The sequence below is a fragment of the Lactuca virosa genome, chromosome 2 (assembly GCF_052849685.1).
Source record: "Lactuca virosa cultivar CGN04683 chromosome 2, Lactuca_virosa_CGN04683_v6, whole genome shotgun sequence".
Classification (NCBI taxonomy): Eukaryota; Viridiplantae; Streptophyta; class Magnoliopsida; order Asterales; family Asteraceae; genus Lactuca; species Lactuca virosa.
Genome location: NC_136427.1, coordinates 22,570,142 through 22,590,878, shown reverse-complemented (window position 1 = coordinate 22,590,878; position 20,737 = coordinate 22,570,142). Strand labels below are relative to the sequence as shown.

Genomic DNA, 20,737 nt, shown 5'->3' with positions numbered 1-20,737 from the left:
CTTTTCAAAATCTTTTTACTCTTTTAGAAAAAATTTGGTTTTATTTCGAAAAATTCCTCAAATCCTCAGTTTCGAGTCCAAATGCGCTCGAAGGTGCATCCGAATCCCTCAAACGAAGGCTCTGATACCAACTTGTAACACCCAAATTTTGAAAAAAATTTCACAATTTTAAAACATACTTTCATTCATAAAATAATAATAAACATAATGTCTCCACTGTCGTCATAGAAAAACATATCCCAGAATCATATAAACAAAAGCTCCATGAGCGTGTACAGATCATGCCGGCGCCTTCCCGCGATCATCACTGGTACCTGAAACACATACACAAAACTCTGTAAGCATAAATGCTTAGTGAGTTCCCCATAATACCACATAAACACATATCAGCCACTCAAGGCTGTAACTCTGATAACCCTCTGGTCGAATATCTCTGTGGGACCCTCTTGGTCCCATAACTCTGTGGACCCACTGGTCCTAACTCTGTAAACTCTGAATCATGCATATCACATATCACATAGAATCACAACACATAAATAGCATACAAGATACACTGTCACATAGCTCTGATTACCACTCTAGGTAAAGTATAGTGAGAAGACTCAGCTCGGGAATCTCGGTAAACTCTCGATATCAGAATACCGCCCTAGCCTCCACCTAGTCACAATAATAAATTTCACTAAATAAATGTCTCTTCACAATTTGGATATTCTCTCATGCAAATCCCTAGAAGGGTAAAAGACCATTCTACCCCTCTACAGGCCCAAGGCCCATTTGTTGACAAACCCTAAAAGTCAACCCAAAAGTCAACTGTCCATTTTGACCAGACTCACCGAGTGCATACGACGACTCGGCGATTCCCATCGTCCCCACAAACTCCTCCCTTTCTAAGCCTCACTCGACTCACTGAGTCACCCCTCAACTCACCGGATCATCACTGGAGTCAGACCCCGGGGCAACCCGGTCCGAATCGTCGAGTCTACATATGGACTCGACGAGTTTCCTCCATGGACTTACTCATACTACCTCCTGAGGTCAGATCTGCTTAGCCAAAACATAGATCTAACCCTTAAACACTCAAAAGTCACGTAAAGGTGCAACCTTTACGTGCATGCAACCCAATTCAAGCCTCAAATGGAGAAATAACACTAGAAATGGCAACCTAGTCTCCAATTGCTTATTTGCTTGCAAAAAGCTAGAAGGTAATGACTCTAGGGACCTCTCATGGTCCAGATCTGATGCATAACCCCAAAGAGGACCTCATACTCACTAGATCTTTCATAAAATGAGGGTAAAAACCCTAAAATCAAGAAGTCCATCAATATAACACGAAATGGAAAGGTTTATACCTCCAAAGATGATATCACGAGATGATTAGCTCAGATCCAGTCCCCTTCACACTCTAGATTTGTGCTCCTATCTTCCTTCAAGCAAAACCACACAAAAAGATGAAGAAATAGCCTCCTCTTGCCCTCAAACTCACTATCTCAGCTCTCTAGGGTTTCTCTGGAACAAGGTGGCCGCAAATGAAGGCCATAAAGGTCTTTAAATAGGCTCCCAAACCCGGGGATTAGGGTTTTCCTAATCAGCACCGACTCGGCGAGTCTGGTCCCGACTCGTCGAGTCCATTCGCGAAAATGCGCCAACAGATCAGACTCTACTCGACTAGTTGAGGCATCAACTCGTCGAGTTCCTCAATAAAACAATAAATAAATAATTAAATTAACATACCCGAACTCAGGATGTTACAGAGTGCGTGTTCGAACGGTATGGAAAGTGTTGTAAGACTGCGGGGGTAGCCGTAGCATTCACTAGCGATCAGGTAGTATGGAAAGTATTGTAAGAATGCGGAGGTAGTCGTAGCATTCACTTGCGATCAGGTAGTATGGAAAGTGTTGTAAGACTGCAGGTGGGGATGAGATTTAGAACCGGAAAACCGGAACCGGAACCGTTAGAACCGAAATATATAGAACCGGTTCCGATTCCGGGTTTAAAAATTGGCTCTATCCGGGTTCCGGGTAATCCGGGTTTGGGTCCATCGGGTCCGGGTAAACCGGGTCTAAAACCGGAACCATTGTTAGGAACCGAAACCGGTTTTTTGTGAAACGTTTAAAAGATGCATATCTCATTCGTTTCAACTCCGATTGACATGCGGTTTTTTCCAACATGTAGGTTAGAGTTTGTACATGATTTTATACTATAAATTTGCCATTTTTAGTTTTATATTCATTGACTTATAGTCCTCCAAAGTCGAGATATCAAAGCTGAAAGTTTTTAGTTTTTCAGTTTTTTTGTATTCTATGAAAGTTTTAAAACACGCATATCTAATTCGTTTGAAGTCGGATTGACATGTGGTTTTTTCCAACACTACAATTTTGTCATTTTTTGGTTTAATATCCAATGATTTACAGTCACCCGAAGTCGGGATATCAAAACTGAAAATTTTCAACTTTTCAGCTATTTGTTTTTGTACTTTGTATTCTGTGAAAATGTTAACACATGCATATCTCATTTATTTAAAGTCGGATTGACATGCGGTTTTTTTCCAAAGTGTAGTTTAGAGTTTATACATGATTTTAGACTATAATTTTTTCAATTTTGGTTTCGTATTCAATGAGTTACAGTCCCCCAAAGTCGGAATATCAATATGAAAATTTTAAAATTTCAACCCACTAAGTAGTAAGTAATTACCAAAAAATTCCGGTTTCTCCGGGTTTTCCGGTTCTAAACCCACTTTATCCGGTTCCAACCTACCCATTTTGATGTTTCCGGGTTTTCCGGTTTTAGACCCACTTTACCCGGTACCGTATCCGGAACCGAACCGGAACTGGTTCCTATATACCAGTCCGGTTTCCGGTTCTACAAAATCTCGTTAACCGGTTCCGGGTTTTCCGGGTCTGGGTCCGGGTCCATCCGGTCCGGGTTTTGACCCACTTTCATCCCTAACTGCGGGGGTAGTTGTAGCATTGACTAGCGATCAGGTAGTATGGAAAGTGTTGTAAGAATACGGGGGTAGCCGTTGCATTCACTAGCGATCAGGTAGTATGGAAAGTGTTGTAAGACTGCGGGGGTAGCTGTAGCATTCACTAGCAGCAGATAGTGCTAGAAGTGTTGTAAGTTTGCAGGTGTAGCCGTAGCATTCATAAGGTTGGCAGATAGTGTGAGAAGTATTGCAAGTCTGCTGGTGTAGCCGTAGCATTCACAAGGTTAGCAGATAGTGCTAGAGTGATGTAAGTCTGTGGGTGTAGCCGCAACAGTCACTAGGTTGGTAGATAGCATGAGCGCGTTGTTAGGACGCGGAAGGGACAGTAGTACCCACCAGTTCGGGTGTAGCAGTGAGGATATGGAAATCCACAAATTGGTTTATGGGTTTCCCTAGAGGGATTAGACCTGGTTAAGCCAGTGATAAGACTGTAAGAACGTCACTACAGTTATGAGATCAAGGAGGCAATGTATAGCTTAAGGTTGCTTGTGATGTAAGGCTACCATTGGTCATGTAGCAATCGCTTTTAGCCGTGGATTTGGTAACGACGGGATTTGACGCATGGATCTGATCGGTTGGATCAGGAGGTTGTTAGAGTCGCAGTGGCATGATAACTAGTGGCAACTAGTTCCAAGGAAGGATTTCGTTCGGAAGTCATGTGAGGCAACTATGTGGGAGTCCTTTAGCTCCGCGACCGGGCCGAAACTCGGTATGTCAGATGATTGGTGAACGAATTGAGACCAGGGAGGTCTCGGTAGATTTTGGAAAGCAGCCATGAGGCAGCATATTGTTTCAGGCAGATCAATGTTCAGACAGTTTTCGTGTTTAGGGCGGTATTGATGCCACACTCCCGAACCAGACGACGGAAATGTCCGGGGGATCGTGTGACTAACAATTGAATTATCATCACAATGAATATACATGAAACATAACACATTCATCACCAACATTACATATAACAACCAGCATTGTTCACATCAAGTACATTGTTATAAATTACATAAGTTCAAAGTATTAATAGTACGATGAGCGATGTTACATAAAATAAAACCATACATACTTGAAAATCTTCCCACTTAACGATTACCTGAGAATACAAGTTATTTTGAAAATGGTCAACATATATAATGTTGGTGAGTTCATAAGTATGTTTCAATAAATGTCTTTGTACCTTTTGTAAAAACCCAGAAAATCCGATATTTTCTGTAAAATGTCTGAAAATGATGTGATAATCAACCATAGATGCATGTGTGAATTTCGTAGTAGTAACATATATGAAAGTAGTTTAGATTTCTTTGTATTGTAAGTAAGTGATAATTGAATATTAATATTTCCTCAGAAAATCCGATATTTTCTGATTTATAATAATGTCGAGGTTCTTGTAGCGTTAAATAAGTTGTTTTGTATTGACACACTCGAAGGGTTAATCTCCGAAATGTTAACTTGGTATTGGATCTCTATATGAGCCGTTATAACCATACATGATAATGACTAGGTTGCCTGTCTTGGCATTTTTCCAAATGCCGGTATTTGCTCAAGGTTTTGTGGCCCTAGACTGGCCTAGTCTAGCTGTAGCGAACAGCTAAGGCATGGGGGTCACCTCGTATAGATCTATGCACAAACTCCCGCTCTCCCTCCATGAAACTTTGGTTATAACTACATGCTACGATTGTACACTCAAAGGTGCCAACCGACACGTCTCACTAGATTCTCAATCTTTTGTACTATGTTTAATGTTCACGTGTATGTTGTATGTTTTCATATTCAAAAGGTACATATATAAGTATACGAAGTTCAATACTTATGCAAATGTATTGTTACGATCTACTAAGCATGTGAATTTCAATCCAAGCCCAATTAGCACGTAAATGGACCACAAAGGCCCAATAACACGTAAGAGGGTAATTTGGGCCCAATAAGCATGTAAATGGACCACCAAGGCCCAACAAACATGTGACCCATAACTCAGGCCCAAATTAACATGTACATGGGTCGCAAGGCCCAATCAACATGTCATGGAAGATATTGGGCTCAATATACATTTGAATGGGCCCTTAAGCCCCTTTGGCCATGTAATGTGAATATTAGGCCCAATAAAATTGTTATCGATGTATTTCGTCCATTCGTTATTGTTTCGTTGTTTGTTTTAGCTCAAAGTTTGCCAAATTAATTATAGAAAGTCCTCTTTTTGTAAAAACGACGTTTTTGGCGAATAAGCCTCAAATTTTCAATTAACGCCCAAAGTTTTGTAAAAATAACACTTTAGTCCATAACTTATAAAAATTTGTAATTCCGTCCCAAATGTTTAAAAATTCACAGTTTTGGTCCAAAAATTTATATTTTGACATTTATAGCCAAATTTTGCAGAAAATTGCCTTTTCAGCCCCTTGTTTGTAAAATTTGACACTTTCGGCCCAAATTTTGATAAAAGTTACATTTTTGGTCCAATTTAGAAATAAATGTTATTTTCACCCTTAAATTTGGTTTATTTACATTTATGACTCAAACTTTGGTCAAATAACATTTTTTTATCCCAAAACTTTCATTTATTCGCAAATTTGGGCCTAAAACCGTGAGGCACAAATGTTTGGCTCATCAAGCTAAAATTTACATTTTTGCCCCTTTGGAAAGCATGTTTATCATAAAAATCCATTTTTTATACAAGTAGGACCTGTTTGATCCTTATAAAAACATAAATGTCACTTTTTGTCCTTGTCCTTTGTTTTCTTGACAATTTTGACCATTAACAAGGTTTTTGCCTTAAGTTTTTATGTCTTAAACATATGAACACTTTTAGCTTGATAATATGATGTATAAGATGTCTTAGTTCATAGACTTTTTACTTAATGTTGCTTAAGGGGTCGAGATATGTTAAGATCTAACACATTTTTACAAAATAAACTAAGAAATCACACAAGACATGCATATAACACATAGATCTACACATTTTACTTGTATTCTCCCCCAAAAATCATGTAAAAGCCGAAAACAAGGGGGTTTGAACTCACCTTTGCTTTGATGTTTCGGTTTTGAAGAAGAAGTGGAAGAAGTTGATGAGATTTTTGGCTCTAGCAAGCTCCTTGAGTAGATTTCGAGCTTAAGAAGTTTCCAAGAGTCTGATCATGGAATAAAGGTATGTAAGAAGGTTTTTTTCATGTTAAAATGAAAGGAGATGTTTGTGTTTGATAATAACTTACCAAAGATTGGAAATACTTGATGAAGATCCTTAGAACTCAAGCAAAATTTCGAGATCTTAGAGGAAGGAGGATGATCTTGGAGAGTGTTTGGAGAGGATTTGAAAGAGTGTGTGTGTGTGTGTGTGTTTTGCCTCTCGGTTGTGATTAGAAGAAGAGATGAAAGAGAAGAGTGTGCATGGATATATGGGACTTGTCTAGATGTATGTGATGCATTATGCTTGGTTATCCTTTAAACAAAAGTGATGTGTCATGGTTTGGATTAATTAGTCATTTCTCTTTTTTTTTACTCATGGGCCGAGAATTAAATTAAGAAGGAGAAGATGAATTATTTTTGACCCAATCTTGATCCTTACTCGAAATCATGAGGCCCATAGAGAAGTTTTCAGCCCATTGGGCCTTTAGGGTAGTTCACGGCCCAAAATGGCATAAAAGAATGGATTTATGGCTTACTAGGGTTAATTGGATTAGTTATGGCCTAATAAGGCCCATTAGGGTTAGAATGAATCATTTAGGCCCAAATGGTCCAAAATGTTATAGATTTGTGAATTGGGTCCATTTAGAATCCAAATAGGGTTTCCAAGCCCAAAATAGTTTGATTGAATGCTTATTGGCCCATTAGGCCCAATAAGGAAATCCTAATCCAATATGGACTTAAACCGGGATTCTTAGGGTTTTCAGACTCTTTGTTGAACGTGAGAGGTGAATTTAAATGAGCATTGGGTGATATTTACTTAGAGTATATGTTTTACAATGGTTGAATGATTACACAAGAATAGAATTTCCTAGCTAAAATGCTAGTTGTGACAATTGACGAGTTGGGTCTTCAGGTGTATGAGAAGTATCTAGATGTTGGAACCCCCAAATATCAGAAGTTGAATAGTTAGATGAGAGACAAGCGAACTGGGCTCAACAATAATGATTTGGTATGAGAGGTCTGTCAGGGAGCCAAACCATCTCAAGACTTCAGATTTCAGATTGAGTAATGTGATTATAATGCGGTGAATTCGTCCATTTTCGGGTTTTAAAAACCCTGTTAGGGTGGGTTTTGATCGCCTTGGGAAGGCTGGGATTATGCACGGGATTGTGACCACGTAGTTCAAGTTGTCTGGCGTGTAAGGAATGACAAGAAACGATTTCGAGGACGAAATCAAATTTAAGTGGGTGAGAGTTGTAACATCCCGTTTAAAATAGAATAATTAAATAATAAACCCGGAAACCCTGAGAAATAATAATAATTATTATTTTATATTACTATAGCCCAAAATCAAATAATAGTTAGCTGGGAGTTGGTTTCGGGAAGCCAAATGACAAGATTTGAATCTCCAGGGGTTAATGTGTAGTTTTGGGACTTAATTTGTAAAGATTTTCATAAGTCAAGGGGTGTTTGGTATTAATTGGACTTAATATGTAAGGATTTATGGAAGCGGGGACTAAAGAGTAAGTTCTGGACCTAAGATGAGAAGATTTTTGTAGAGGAGGGGCTGATTGGTAACATTTTGGACTTGATTTGGAAAGTGATGCGACTTCGGCTCCGACCACTTGCCCTGAACGGGTGCTTCTACGCCGGAGACGGATCTGCGAGGTCACAACAGACAAGTCCGTTAGAGCCGCCCCAGGGACTGTGCCCCGGGAGCAGACTCCGACGGTCAAGTTAGATCATCTAGTAGATCTGAGATGGTTCTCTTTAGCTAGAGAGGACCATCTTGGTGCTGGTGGTGGTGTATGGTGGCTGTCGGCGGCGGGTGGCGGCTGAGCCACCCGGCCGGAGTATAGGGCGGCGGTTGAGCCAAGGGGCAGATCCCCCTCCATGGAGGAGGTACTGTTCATTATATAGGGGACAATTAGGTCAAGGGGAATTAGGTCAGGCCTTGGGCCAGCCCAATTCAGGCCCAGCTAGCAAGGAGTTGGGCGAGGCCACCCGGAGGCGCCGGGTGGGGCTGGCGAGCGCGCACCAGGCAAGGCTGGCAAGGGAGTCCCCAGCAAGGCTGACAAGGGAGTCCCCAGCAAGGCTAGCAAGGGAACGCTAGGCAGGGCTGGCAGGAGTGCGCCAGGCCAGGCTGGCGCGCTAGAGTAGTCTAGGCTGTGCTAATGGACCATATATCATCAGAAAGATTTTTAGAAGGCAGGGTTTAATTGGTAAATTAGGGATTTGTTTTGAAAAGAATAATATAAGGAGGGACCAAAGGCGTTATTATGGAAATTAGTTTAAGGGACCAGATATATAACCTCACTACCCGTCACCTTCTAAACCCTAACCCTAAATGCTCTAAACTGCCGCCACCTCTCCCTCTTCATCCTCCAGCCGCCAATCGCTTCCTACTGTTTCCGACCACCGTCTCCTAGCCGCCGGTGTCGCCAAGCGAAGCCACATCATCGGTGCAACCGCTGACAACGAAGAAAAGCCACGCACGACGTCGAACCAATGGGTCGTCAGACATGTAGTCTCGTTGCTGCCATCGTGAATCAATGTCCTCATTCGTTTCGCCGGTGCCACTCCGACTGTCCTTCGCCATCGTCCTGTCCAGCAGCCGCCGATGTCCATGACGCCCTCCAATGCTATAGTTGTTTTCTGGTGACGACGGGGACCACCAGCAGGTCCTGTCCTTTTGTTGCGACTGTCGTCGTTCGAAGTCACCATCCCTGCAGTCGTCGGTGCTTCTCCGGCCACCTTTCGCCATCTATTAGCGCCCTATCGTCGTGAGCTGTTGCCTATCGTCGTGACAACGGTTGTGCCGCCAATGGCCGCCTGCTGCCATTCTTTCGTTGCCAACGGCGACCGTGGAAGGTGGATGTGTGCGTGTTTTTGCTTTGTATTTAGGCGTGTGTGTGTATTGTTGTTAAATTGCATTAAGAGTGTGTGTGGTTTGTGTAAACTGGAAACAAAAGTGAGCCACCACCACCACCGTGAGGTGGTGGCTAGCACTTCCGGCCACCGCCTGCCGCCACAGTGCGGCTTTGTGTGTGTGTTTATTTGAGTTTTTGGAAGTTAATTGTAAAATTGTAATCGGCCGGAATAATAATAAAAAGCTTATAACCACCACCGTGAGGTGGTGGCTGCCGCCACCAGCCGCCGTGTTGGGTGGCGGTGTGCCTTGTTTGCGTTTTGACTCGTTTAGGGATGCTTGGACAAAATGGGCCCAATGAAACCCTAATGGCCCAATGAAGCCCAATTGATCTGAAAGCCCAACCATTTGATTAATGGGCTAGTATTTGAGTTGGAAAACCCTAATGCCTTGAAACCCTAATTTTGGGATTTTATCGGGACCGCACGAGAATTAATTATTAAACCTAAAATAATAATTAATAATCATTGGCAAATTAAGCTAAGGCAATATTGGACTTAAGGGATTAAGTCCTTAATGGGTTAAGTAAGAAACACTTAACCTTAATCGTCATTTCATGTGGAAACTCTAATTTCACTTGGGCCTTGAGTTGGGCCTTTCTATTGGGCTTTGGTGATTGGACTATTAATGGGATTTCCAAGAATAAGTAAATGGACTAAATAATTGTATGAGTTTTAGGATAATGCCCATGTGAGAGTTTTGGGCCCAATTTGGAAATTTTGGCCATAGATGGGCCATAATTGGGCCTTAATGATTATGTGATATTGGGCCATGGGAATACCAAGAGTTTGGACTAGAATAATTAAATGGGCCTTAAGGAAAGACCATGTAGAGGTCTGGGCCCAATTTGGAAAATTAGGCCATATGTTGGGCTTTGGCCCATTACTTGACTTTTGGGTCTTTGGAGTGTGAGTTGGACCTTGGGCTTGGTACCTAATTATTAATTGGGTATTGTTTGATGTTGACAGTTCGAGAATCTGTCAACCAGCAGCTGGAGTTTTATCTGCGGGACTTCAGCAGTGCCAGGTGAGTTTTCCTCACTATACTTAAGGGTCTAAGGCACCAAGGCCGACCTTTTGGATTGTTATCCTGATATGTTATGCTAGTATGATCTGTTAGATCAATATCCTGGTAGATAGGATGGTATTATGCTATTACGATATGTTAGATCAGTATCTTGGTAGATAGGATGGTATTATGTTATTATGCTATTGTGATCTGTTAGATCAGTATCCTGGTAGATAGGATGTTATATGTTGTTATGATCCGTTAGATCAGTATCCTGGTAGATAGGATGTTATATGTTGTTATGATCCGCTAAATCGGTATCTTGGTAGATAGGATGCTACTATGTTGTTATGATCTGTTAGATCGATTTGTCTGTCTATAGATTGTTATGTGATTATTTGTTATATGTGCACATGTTTGATTGGTGGTTGAGGCTTATCTGCTTTGTGCGAAAGCCAATAGACCTGGGCATTCCAACCTATTGGTTGTAGGGCGTGAGTATTCCATCCCGAGGATGATTGGACTCATAGTATGTGGGCATTCCAACCTGTTGGTTGTGGGCCTGAGGTATTCCATCCAGAGGATGATTGGACCCATAGTATGTTGGCATTCCAACCGGATGGTTGAGGGCCTGGGGTATTCCAACCCGATGGTTGACTGGACTCATAGTATGTTGTTTGTGATTATATGTGTATTGTTGTGTGTATGGGTATTTTGGTGGAATTCACTAAGCTTTGTGCTTACGGTTTCAGTTTATTGTTTCAGGTGCTTCAGATGTCTCGGCAAGGCGAAGGCATGACCGTACACATCCTCGTGTTTTGGACTTATGGTTTCAGGGATACTCTGATATTAAACTATTTTGAAAACATTTTGTAATAACGAATGGTTTTGGATGTTTGAAAAAGTTTTAAATTGGCTTGATTTTTATGGGTGTTACACCATTGCCACAGAACACTGTCCTACACTGTACTGCCATTTCTTTAATTTTCTGAAGGGTCTTAGTGGCTGTAGGAGTTAATGGGCCATTAGCTTTGTCAATTTCTTTTGGAACCATGACAATTTTCCTCATGATATACTTCTTAATAAACTCCAAGCAACTGATAATTGGCTTATCACGACCCTGCACTATCTTGTTATTCAAACTCTCACACATATTATTCAACAAAGCATCACAATGTGCCCTCCCTGATAAAACACAACTGTATTAGATTATATTTAAAAATTATACACTTATCAACATAATATTATATACCTAAGAAGTGGGATCTGGACCAGTGCTTAGGGGGAATAGAATTAAGCCAGTCATATGCTTCACTATTAAGTTTCTTTAGTTCTTCCATGGCACTGTTGAATTGTGATATGGTGGTACATGTTGCACAATTCCAAAGACAATCCTTGAATTCCTTGCCCCTCCATTTACGTTTCATGTTCTCATGAAGATGCCTTAGGTAATATCTATGCTCTGCTGCTGGGAAAAGTTTCTCAAGTGCAGGCAATAACCCCTAAATCATCAAAAGAGTGAAGTTGCTTATTGAATTGTAAAAACATGCAAGTGAAAATGAATGGAGAACTTTATTTACCTTCTGTCTGTCTGATATGAAAGTGAAGTTAGAGTTTGCATACAAACCAAGATCATCTCCTAAGTTAGTTAAAAACCAGGTCCATAAGTTAAAGTTCTCTGCTTCAACAACTGCATATGCCAAAGGGTATGTGCAGTTGTTCCCATCTAAACCCTAAATTATCATGTCAAACATAGTAATAAGCAAACAGTTAACTATGGTCAAACATTAATGAAATACTAAAATATGATTATGCACACTGCTGTCAGGATCATCCCATGGTATGGACCCTTCATGAATGCACCATCAAGCCCTAGTAAATCTCTTTTCCCTGCTGCAAATCCATTTTTCAGTGGACCAAGACAAATGTATACCCGTTCAAATACCCTGGTCTCAGATGTGTAACATGGTTCACTTTGCACTTGAAGTTTAACAGTGGTGTTTGGATTTCTAGTCTGCACCTCCTGTAAGTAGTCTCTTAGACACGAGTATTGGGCAGCAAAATCTCCCTCAATTGATTCCAGGGTTTTTGTTTCGCCCTATGAACTTCCATGTCTGACAATCCAACTTGGTATTTCTTCTCAAGCATCTCACGTAATGCTCTAAGTGGTATTTCTGCGTTTGACTCCATTGTGTCAATAATCTGTTCAGAGCGAAACTTGTAGTTGCATGCCCTAATTTTCCTTGTTTGAAGACATGTATGTTGATTTTCATAGGTCTTAACAGTCCAGTTAATGTCTTTTTTCCACTTACTCACTAGTAGGACCCATGGGCATTTATGAATAGAACTATCTTTGACTTTCTTTTTCTTATGACTTGGTCCCACTTTGTGTAATGCCCGTGTTTCTAGGCTAGGCATTAATATCGACATTATAGTCTAGGTTAACCTTTGTAACTCATTTTGAAGAAATGAAAAGGAATTATGTGAATATTATGTGAATTATGTGTTTTATGCTTAATTATTAGGGTTTAATTAATTAAAAATAAAAATAAGCGTCAAAATTTAATTTTAGATGATGCCGATATCTATTAAGAAACTTGTAGTGGGCGTGACAAGGATTACGGGTATATAAAGAATGCCGAAATCCGAGTTATAACGAAGAAGTTATGACCTGTCGAAGTTTCGCGACAAACCGGCACGGGGCCGAATGTCGTAAAAAGTGAGTTTTTGATAAAATACTTTTTGGCCTTAGTGATCTAAACGAAACTCGTAGTGTTCGTTAAACCGAGAGTAGTTATAAAAAGAACGCCCAAATCTGACTTCGTATGAAGAAGTTATGATTTTTCGAAGTTTCAGCTTAGTAGTAGACAGCTAAAAACTCGAATTTTAGATCGAGTGATTTTTAGCCGACACGACCTAAACGAGAATCGAAGGTCTCGTCATTAGTAGCACAACGGTAAAAAGTCTAACGAAAACGGACGTCGGATGAAGAAGTTATGAATTTTTAACGGATTTTCTGTCCCGGTCTGTTAAAAAATAATAATATAAAAATTAAAGTCAAAATTAGTCGACGAAGTCTAAACGAAAGTTGTAGAGCGTAATTTTACCTACGCGTGCATATAAAGAACATCAAAAACAGAGCTCGTATGCCAAAGTTATGGATTTTAGAAGTTTTGGCGCGAAAATCGAGGAATAATGCCAAACCCGGGAATTTTCGCACACGTGGACTTCGGCCACGTGTCCTCGCCTCGCATGTGCCACGTGTCCGAAATGAGGTTGAGTCATCCGAGCTGCTGAAGCGGTCCAATGCCTGTCCGACGTGTGTCCTCTTTCACGTGACCAAGCCCTCGCAGCGAGCCACAGACCCCTCTACCTCGGACCACTAGACCTCGGTCCAATCAGGAGAGGACAGCGAGGCCTTTGCATGCGCAACCCATGTGCGAGCACCTGCGCACCCTCGCTTACGGACCCCACCTCATGAACCGACTTCGGACCGTATAAATAGAAGGGGTATGCGAGCCTTCTCGGTTAGTTTTGGAATTTTGCCATATTTAGCCCCTTTTTCCATATTTTCTTCATCTTAACATTCCCCAAAACCCCGGTATCAATTATAACCCCCGAAATACGCCACGAAGAGCCCGAGAAGCCCGGAAAAATTTATCTTTTCGGTTTCGAAGCCCGACCCTCGCAGAGCCCGGTTTCTGAATAAAACTCCCGGTTTTATTAGAAACGAACGTTTTAGGAAACGGATTGCTATCTGATTATCATCAAATCAAGTGAGTGTATAGTCACTTTCATTTTACACATAGATATGAAGTATTTACCTTAAAATACGTGCTATGTGTAAATATATTAATTGTTTATTTAAGATGACTGTTGAGTTGATGTTTTATACAAGTTTTAAACAGTATAAGTATTTTTATCTACAAATATGTTGGGTAGAACATGGGTAGATAGTTGGTGTGTGATGAAATAAAATGATGAGAAGCCTCGATGTGATTTGTGATTCAGTCATCTAGCGGAGTTTGGATGACGACCACAGACTTTCTAGACAGTCCAGTAGGAAACGCTAGCAGACCCGCAACCTGTAGGTGTTAATGAACTTAGGCGTTCATTCGCTGTACTCCAATCCCCCTCATGGTTGCCTTTAGGACATGTATGGCTGAGGAAACCCCTTAGCAGTAGTGTCCATCCCGATGATATTCTTTAGGCTAGGTCCCTTGTGAAAAGTGTTTAGGGACGTAAAGTGAGGATAACGGGAACGGGTAATCAGTGTTATTGTTGATCGATGAACTTAATAAGTTTATTATTATTGTGGGTTGAAAACCCTATATGCTCACCAGGCTCCCAAGCCTGACCCACTCAGCTTTTTATGTTACAGGTAGTGGATCCCGAGCATAGTCGGAGGATGACGTGATATTTTTGGATTATAGGCCAGTAGTTGTATATAACTGTTGAAAGGCTTATAATGTCTTGTTTATGCTTTTGGTCTGTATCGGTACATGACATCCCGAGGTTTTGATATGAAATGAAATTATATATTTCTTAAAGAAAGGTTTTGACAAACTTTTATCATATTTTGTTTTGGGGACCAATTCCGCAACATCTTTTATAAAGATGTCTCTGATTTGATTTTAAAAAGCATAAATTAAATCGGTCTTTTCTGGCCGAGAAATTAGGGGATGTCACAGTTGGTATCAAAGCATTAGTTTAAGCAAACTAAGAAATTGTAGGATTTCTAGACTTAAACTTAGAATGCTAAGTGATGATTGTGAGATGAGTGTCTACCATATTTTAGACACGAGCACTAGTTTATTTTAGGAAAGATGCCTAAAATGCCCTTATGTGCTAAATGCTATGTGTTTGCCATATGTGCCATTATTTGTTCGGATCTATGGTCTGTTGTCGACCGGATCTGGAAACCTTATGTGTGTAGGATTCTAAGCGTATGATTACAAGATTAGAACTAACATGTAAACGTTTCGGAGTGATAAGGGAATTTAAATACCTATCGAGGATAAAGACCTAAATTCGCCTTATTCGGTATATAGATTGTAATGGCAAGAACTCGCAGTGGAGTTGCAAACGCAAACGGAAACAGGGAACGACAACCTCAACCTCAAGTAGTTGAGCAAGTACCTGTTGTAGGAGCTACACCTGAGCCAATGACGATGGCTGGGGTACAAGCAATGATGCAGATGATGTTAGATCGCCAAATGGAGGAGACCAGGCGATTACTACAACAGAATAGGGAGGAAACTACGATACCTGTTGAACTGCCCGAATTGAATGAAGGGCAATTAGTAGGAGGGAACTACAGTGGGACTCTTGGTCAAGCCAACCCACCGATAGTTAGACAAAACAACCAGGATGGAGGAGTTGATGGACGCGGGTGCAAATATAAAGATTTCATGGCATCTAAACCACCGTGTCTATCTGGGAGTCCGACGCCGGTGGAAGTTATGAATTAGATCTCCGAAATGGAGACGATGTTTGAAAGCTGTGAGTGCAGCAACAAACAAAAGACCACACTTGCAATTCCTCTATTAAAATCTGGTGTGCTGAGCTGGTGGAAGTTACTAGCTGATTCCATGCCCAAGGGAGAAGCTAGCAAGATGTCTTGGGAAGACTTTGTGGTACAGCTGAAATTGCAATACTGCTCTGAGCAGGATCTTCTGGAAATCAACAATGAGTTCCAGAATTTAAAGAAGGGAAAGATGAGCGTTACTGAATACGCTGCTAGTTTTACGGAAAAGATGAAGCTTGTTCCTTACCTAGTTCCAACTGAACTCTCTAAGGTTAACAAGTTTGCCCTCGGATTACCAGCGGACTTTGGTCCGATGGTTAAGCAAGCAACCACTTTAAAAGCCGCCATCTGGGCTGCTAAGAATGTTGAGGTTCAGATCAGAGAGAAGGGTCTGGAGAGGGCAGAAGTTGGTGAAAAGAGAAAATTTGAAGGAACTTCAGGTTCCAATAAGAAAAGCAAATTTTCTAAGTCTAAGAAGTTTGGAGGAGGAGCAGGTGAAGTGAAATGGTGTGAGAAGTGCAAGAAAAAGCACTCTGGGAAATGTAGCGAGGGGGTGACTTGCTACAAATGTGGAAAGACTGGGCATTATGCCAACATGTGTCCGTCCGACAAGAGGGTATGTTTTGAGTGTCGTGAAGAAGGACATGTTTTTAAAGACTGTCCAAAGAGGAAGGATGCAGCAAAGCCCAATCTACCACCAAAGCCGAAGGTGAGAGCCTTTCAGATGACCCGTGAAGCTGCAAAAGAAGAAGTCGATGTCGCTTCAGGTACCTTTCTCGTAAATGAATTGCCTGTCCAAATTTTGTTTGATTCTGGAGCCAATTACTCCTTTATTTCGCATGAATTTGGTAGAAAACTAGCTTTGCCTGTTGATAGACTAGTTAATGCTTTATTAGTCGAAATTGCTAGTGGCAAGTTTGTACATGTTAGCCATTGTATGAAAAACATCATCATTGACTTGGATGGGAATAAGTTCCACGAGGAATTATTGTCTATCGAGTTAAATGGTTTCGACATAGTTTTAGGAATGGATTGGCTTAGCGCCAATGATGCCGAAATATTGTGTAGGCAGAAAATAGTAGAAGTAAACCCGCCAGGGAAAGAGTCATTTATGGTGTATGGAGACAAACGCAGAGTAAATTCTGGAATCATTTCCTTAATGAAAGCCAGAAAGTGTTTGGCCAAGGGGTGTACATCATATTTAGCGTTCGTGATCGATGCTAAGAAGGAAAAGAAGGAGGTGCAGAATATTCCGGTGGTGTGTGAATATCCAGAAGTCTTTCCCGAAGATCTTCCCGGATTGCCCCCTGATAGACAAGTTGAGTTTCGTATCGACTTGTTACCAGGAACGACGCCGATAGCAAAAGCACCATATCGATTAGCGCCAACCGAAATGAAAGAACTTATGACACAACTTCAGGAGTTATTGGACAAAGGTTTCATTCGACCTAGTTCATCACCCTGGGGAGCCCTTGTGTTATTTGTAAAGAAGAAAGACGAGAGCATGAGAATGTGCATCGATTACAGAGAGCTGAATAAAGCGACAATAAAGAACAAGTATCCGTTGCCGAGGATCGATGACATGTTCGACCAGTTACAAGGTTCGAGCTATTTCTCGAAGATCGATCTTAGGTCAGGATACTGATGTGTAAAATTCACTCTAGTCTTAAATTTATAAGGTTGAAATTACCGATGCTAGAATTTACTACACGACTTACGCAAGTGTACCTAATTGAATATGTAATATAGCAATGGTAAGAACGGATGTCGAACACTTGGGGAAACGAGTATGATTTACATTTAAACTATTTGTCGCTAATTAACTTAAAAGATAAGTAACTTGGGGGAATTTTTTAGTAACAAGACAATAATGAGAATCTTAACAATTAAAGTGTAAAATAAATATAGAACAAGAATTGGTTTTTAAGAATCAAGAATGATAAGGATGCTTTCACTTAGATTTAATTCCACCTTTTAGTAATGAATGATTTATATTAAGTGCAATGGATATTATTAGTTATTTACCGATTTCTAAAATTGGTTAAAAATCATGATCTAAATTTTTTACCGTTTTGATAATAAAATTAATTAAAAACAATTGTCATGCAATTAACAATTTTATTAACAATAATTAATTCGTATCATGCAAACATTTGATCAAACTATTCATTTTAGTGGTAGTAAAACAAATAGGAATCGTAAGTTGGTCGTACGATATAAAATATACATGTTAAATTTTTAGTATTTTATTTTGCCCAATTCCTAGAATATTGTCCTTTACTAGTCATAAATATCAATGGTTATGAAAAATTTATGATTCAAGATAATATAATTAAAGTGATCTTTTAAAAATATTAACTTAGTTATGGGAAAATTAATTACAAAAACTTAACATATACAAATAAATGATCAAATATGCATGATAAAATAAATAACAATTAATATCCGAATAATATAAATCAAATCATATTTTCAAGGTTTCATTATCCAAGTGAAAGCAAAGAGAATTTAGCTTATAACTAAGGTTACAACATACATAGAAAACATATTGAGAATGTTAAACATGTCGATAAAACAAACCCGATGTAGTCCCTAATGCCACTGCAATCTTCAATTCCTTAGCTTTTTGACTCTTGAATCCCCAATTGTGGTTCAAAGGTTGGATGGAATTTGGTATAGTGGTGATATGGTAAGAAATTGTATGGAGAAATTTGTGTATCAAAGTGTATGATTCAATGTCCTCTCTTTTCTTTTTTTGGTGAAAAATGGTGGTATTTATAGTAAAAATTGGAAGAATTAAATACCAAAAAGAAATGAATTGAGATTGGATCTAATGAAAAAGAATTCAAAAGAAATAAAAAGATGGGAATAAATGGTTGGAAAGTTTAAAGGTGGTGAATTATTGAGTATTGGTTGGAAAGGAATGAGTTTAGAATAGGAAAAAGTGGGGAAAAAATGGTTAAAAACGTAATGGAATCGGAATTGGCAAATCTGGTACTCAAAACGACGTCGTATTGCCAATGAACAGTACCGAATCGAATTTGGGTCGGAATCCGGGTCGAGGCGCGGATCTGCATGTGAGGTAAAACGAATCGGAGGTCGGGTCGGATCGGGTCGGAACTGGGCGCGGATCGGATTTCGATGACGTCACCGATGACGTCACAGGCGATAAAACACGCGGGTCTAAACCCGGTTCGGATCTCTGGGTCGGGTCGTGTACCAGATCAGTTTGTGAGGGCATTTGGACGCGGGGCGGACGGGTCGGATCTCGGATTCGGTTCGGGTCTTCTGGTGGACGGATCAGGCCGTCTTTGGGCTCCGGGTTTTGGGCTAAATCCGAATTTTTTGTTTCTTTTTTTATTTTTTTTCTTTTTGCAAATTAAATTAAATTAAATTAATTTAATTAATATAAATTATTTAGAAATTAAATAATTAATTCCCAATAATTTATTTTAATTAAACCTCATTAATTAAATTAAATTCTTTTTATATTTATATTTTGTTTTTCTCGTCTTTCCAACGCGGCTATCTTTGAATTCTTTGACTTTTTGATCTCGTTTTTCTTCGTGTAATTTCTTTCACTTCTTTTTGCGGATTTTTGCATGTTTTCTTCTCCTTTTTCCTCAGAAATGATTTTTAGCTGTAAAATGGAATTTCAAACTTTATAAGTACCTTTTATCTTAAATCATACCAAAATATAGCTAAAAATACATAAATATCGCTCGAAATATATGTATAATTATTGCGATATCAATACCATCAACTAAAGGTGAGGGAACAGGTTATCGAAAAGACTGCATTCAGAACAAGACATGGACACTATGAATTTTTGGTTATGTCGTTCGGATTAACCAATGCCCCAGCAGCTTTCATGGATTTGATGAACAGGGTTTGTAAACCATACCTTGATAAATCTGTGATAGTATTCATAGACGATATCTTGATCTATTCGAAAAGCAACAGGAGCATGACAAGCATCTGCGTGAAGTGCTAGAAGTCTTGAAAAAGGAGAAGTTGTATGCAAAGTTCTCCAACTGTGAATTTTGGATTCAAGAAGTCCAATTTTTAGGTCATGTGGTTAACCAAGAAGGAATAATGGTTAACCCAGCAAAGATTGAAGCTGTGATGAAGTGGGAACAACCAAAAAGTCCTACGGAGATTCGAAGCTTTTTGGGATTAGCCGGATATTATCGCCGATTTATCCAAGGCTTTTCTTCGATCGCTACTCCATTAACAGCTTTGACCCACAAAGGAGCTACTTATGCTTGGAATGAAAAGCATAAGGAAGCTTTTGAAAAGTTAAAGAAGAGACTGTGTGAAGCACCGATTCTTTCGTTACCTGAAGGAGTTGATGACTTCGCAGTCTATAGTGATGCCTCTGGAGTTGGGTTAGGATGTGTTCTGACCCAAAGGGATAAAGTGATAGCGTATGCATCGAGGCAGTTGAAAGAGCATGAAAAGAACTACCCCACTCATGATCTGGAGTTGGCAGCGGTAGTGTTCGCCTTAAAGATATGGAGGCATTATCTTTATGGTACTAAGTGTAAACTTTTCACTGATCAGAGTCTTCAATATCTCTTTAATCAGAAGGAATTGAACATGAGACAGCGGCACTGGCTGGAACTACTCAAGGACTACGACTGTGAGATACTTTACCACCCTGGTAAAGCAAATGTTGTTGATGATGCTCTCAGTCGGAAGGTAAATCTTGAAAAGAGAAGGCCAAGAGCACTGAGAATTGAAGTCGTCTCGACAATTGTGGAAAGTATAAAGAAAGCTTAGGAGGAAGCTTTAGAAAAGAATGACCGAAAGGAGGAACATTTGGGAAAAACGTTGGTGTTTGATACAAACGGTCATGGATTGAAGGTATTCAAAGATAGGATTTGGGTACCTAAGACGGGAGGAGTAAGAGGTCTTCTGATGGAAGAAGCTCACAAAACCATGTACTCGATTCATCCAGGCAGTACAAAAATGCATAGGGATTTAAAACCTTATTACTGGTGGCCGACGATGAAACTCGATGTTGCTAAGTATGTGGCCGAGTGTGTAACATGTGCTAGGGTTAAGGCACAACATCAGAAACCGTATGGGAGTTTAGAACCTTTACCTGTACCCATGGGTAAATGGGAGGACATTACCATGGATTTTGTGACTAAACTGCCCAGAACAAGGAACAGAT

The 20,737-nt window shown here is 40.0% G+C and overlaps 1 protein-coding gene across 1 annotated transcript; it reads right to left on the bottom strand.

Annotated features, from left to right (window-relative positions):
* Window positions 1-9,462: 9,462 nt before the first annotated feature.
* On the bottom strand, window positions 9,463-12,221 carry LOC145157287 (uncharacterized). The gene is made up of 5 exons (XM_079076350.1): window positions 12,138-12,221; window positions 11,612-11,764; window positions 11,284-11,533; window positions 10,969-11,216; window positions 9,463-9,468 (listed from the first exon to the last, which is right to left on the bottom strand). The coding sequence occupies exons 1-5, from the start codon at window positions 12,219-12,221 to the stop codon at window positions 9,463-9,465; spliced, it is 741 nt and encodes a 246-aa protein (XP_078932476.1).
* Between the last annotated feature and the right edge of the window lie 8,516 nt (window positions 12,222-20,737).

Bases quoted from the DNA above. Each gene is read 5' to 3' on its own strand.
- LOC145157287 (XM_079076350.1), bottom strand. From the start codon at position 12,221: ATGGAGTCAAACGCAGAAATACCACTTAGAGCATTACGTGAGATGCTT. The intron at 11,765-12,137 runs GTTCATAGGGCG...ATGATAATTTAG, and splicing joins TTGGATTGTCAGACATGGAA to GGTTTAGATGGGAACAACTG. The intron at 11,534-11,611 runs GTAAATAAAGTT...TTGATGATTTAG, and splicing joins TCATATCAGACAGACAGAAG to GGGTTATTGCCTGCACTTGA.